This window comes from Chinchilla lanigera, unplaced genomic scaffold (genome assembly GCF_000276665.1).
Source record: "Chinchilla lanigera isolate Chin_1 unplaced genomic scaffold, ChiLan1.0 scaffold00015, whole genome shotgun sequence".
In the NCBI taxonomy this organism is placed as follows: Eukaryota; Metazoa; Chordata; class Mammalia; order Rodentia; family Chinchillidae; genus Chinchilla; species Chinchilla lanigera.
In genome coordinates this window covers 31,052,933-31,055,461 of record NW_004955416.1, presented here as the reverse complement: position 1 = coordinate 31,055,461, position 2,529 = coordinate 31,052,933, and the positions used below count along the sequence as shown (strand labels likewise).

The 2,529-nt window shown below is 39.8% G+C and overlaps 1 protein-coding gene across 1 annotated transcript; it reads right to left on the bottom strand.

Annotated features, from left to right (window-relative positions):
• Positions 1 to 846: 846 nt before the first annotated feature.
• Positions 847 to 2,523, bottom strand: Mkrn3 (makorin ring finger protein 3). Its single transcript, XM_013512447.1, has one exon. It carries the CDS (start codon positions 2,380 to 2,382, stop codon positions 1,561 to 1,563), a length of 822 nt encoding a protein of 273 aa, XP_013367901.1. The 5' UTR covers positions 2,383 to 2,523; the 3' UTR covers positions 847 to 1,560.
• Positions 2,524 to 2,529: the final 6 nt, after the last annotated feature.

Genomic DNA, 2,529 nt, shown 5'->3' with positions numbered 1-2,529 from the left:
GCTTGCCAGGCAGGCGCTTTGCCGCTGAGCTAAATCCCCAGCCCCTCTCAGCCTTAATATAAACTTTGTCTCTGATAAAGAGAGTCACAATACCTATCCTGTTAATTTTGCCCATCTAATTTTAATGCTTTCATATTTGATACTATACATGTGCATTTAAAATAGATTATTTCATTTTAATTGTAAGAAAGTCTGATAACCTTTTGATTTTAGTTTTAAACTATTTTTACTTAATTAAATTATGGTTTATCTGTATGATACATTTTCTATGTTAATTTAGCTTTTGTTCCTTTCTAGATATTATTCTTGTATCTTTCCATTCTTTTATTCTGGTTTCTGCATTTTTATTGTTTGCTCTTTTATAATCTTGTTCATTTTATAATGAAAATTTCTTACAAAATCCCCTTGCTTGGAAAAATCTAGAAACTGATATCTTGGTAGGTATTTATAAAACATTGAATGCAAATAATTGTGTATCTGACCCCAAGATTTGCTGCATTGGAAGGAACATTTTTGTATTTATAATGGCAGAGATATATATTTGTGTCACAGAAATTAGCAAGGTCATGATTTCTATGTCTGTTAAGATCTGTGTCTGGTAGATCTGGCTGTAGACAATTTGAATAGCTGATAGTTACTGACATCTGTGCAGGAGCAGAGAGAGTGTCCATATTACTCACACAACATCCCACACTGCTAGCCTTTAACCTTTCGTTTTCAACTCTGCATTTATTTTAATTACACAAACATATATATTATGGCATATATATTCTTTTGAATATTTTTCAAATACATAACTTTTATCCACATATATATTATATCATTCTCAAATGTATACTTCCAAATATAAATAATTTCACATTAAGCTAAATAGAATAAAAACATGTAAACATATGCACTCGGCTTTGGTCAAGTACAGCAGAAAGCACAATATAACCACAAGTTAACAAGTGCACTTGGAAGGGAAGGAGGGAAAAAAACAGGCGTGTAAACAGACAGCAGCAGCAAGGACCTGAAAGTGTCCATTTTTTAAGGCTATTGTAGCAAAAAGCTTATAATTTAGTTAAGACACTTTTACCCTCTCACATTCTTGAGGGATTTCACAATGAGTGTGGAAATTCTGTAAACACTACACTAGTGAATCTTTTGAAAACACACTTGACAAAACAAGCCATCAACTGATAGCAATATTAATGTTTGAGTGAATCTTTTGAAAACACATATGACAAAACAAGCCATCAACTGATAGCAATATTAATTTGACTCAACAATAGTTTTAAGGACTTTTTGTTTTTTGACACAGCGAAACACCATAATACTATAGAGAGAATGAAGAAGGATTACACAAGAAAACAGAGAAACACTGCATAAAGATTGCCCCAATAGCTCTGAAAGCAGTACATGTGTCAGTTAATAAAGGGAGAGCAGGAACAGAGAGAAATGTTGAATAAAGAATGTCTCAATAACACTGAAAACAATACATGTCAGTCAGTAAAGGGAGAAAAGGCAACAGAAGAGGTCAGAGCCTCAGGAGACTACACCACATGCCATAGCATGATGCTACAGATTCAAATTGAAATAGTCTTCCAGCTGATAAAAAAACAAAAGCCACTGGTCATCAGAGAAAGGAATACCATTTCTCAGTGCAAGAAGCTTCTTAAGCAACAGATTTGCCAGGCGAAGTGTGAAAGCCTCCTTTTTAATGCTCTTAGAAAGCCTGTACCTCTCTCGCACCTGCACGGGCTCCAAAATTTGGTGCCAGCATGCAGTGGATGATCCACTACCTGGCCCAGGAAAGTGCCCTCCCCAGCCAGGGGGGTACTCATGCTTGTAAAAACAGTGCTCTCCAAATGGGCAGTAACCCCTGCCTTCAGCAAAATACATGCAGGGCTTATTTCTCAGTGACTCCTTATATTCCTGAACAAGCTGCTCCTTCTCCTCCTTACCCTCCACCCAGAATATACTGGGAATGACAAAGTTGGAAGAGACCCTGCACTGTGGACAGGATTTACTGATTCTTTTTGCAAACTGTGTGCCACTTCTCCATGTACGAATACAGGTAATACAGTAGGTATGGTTGCAGCCATAAAGGATACCAAAGCGGCGTTGGCCAGGCTCCTTTTTCTCATGGACAACCTCCATGCAGATGCCACACACCTTGTCCACAGTGCGCTGCACAGCAAACGAGAGTTCCATATCCCTCTCATGTGCTGCAATGCAGGCACTTATATGGGCTTCCCTCTGGACAGCATCCACAGGGTGCAAGGCCTGCAGCCCGCACAGGTCACATACATCACCATGGAGATACAAACATCTCTCCCCATCGAAGCAATGCCCGCTGGCAGCATAGCGGCAAAGCGGCCTGCATCTGCCTGCAGCCATCTGCCCTCTTGCAATCACTGGGCTTGGTAGAAGAACTGGGGGTAGAAGAACTGGGGGTGGAAGAACTGAGGGTGGAAGAACTGGGGGAGGAAGAACTGAGGGTGGAAGAACCGAGGGTGGAAGAACCGAGGGTGGAAGAACCGGGGG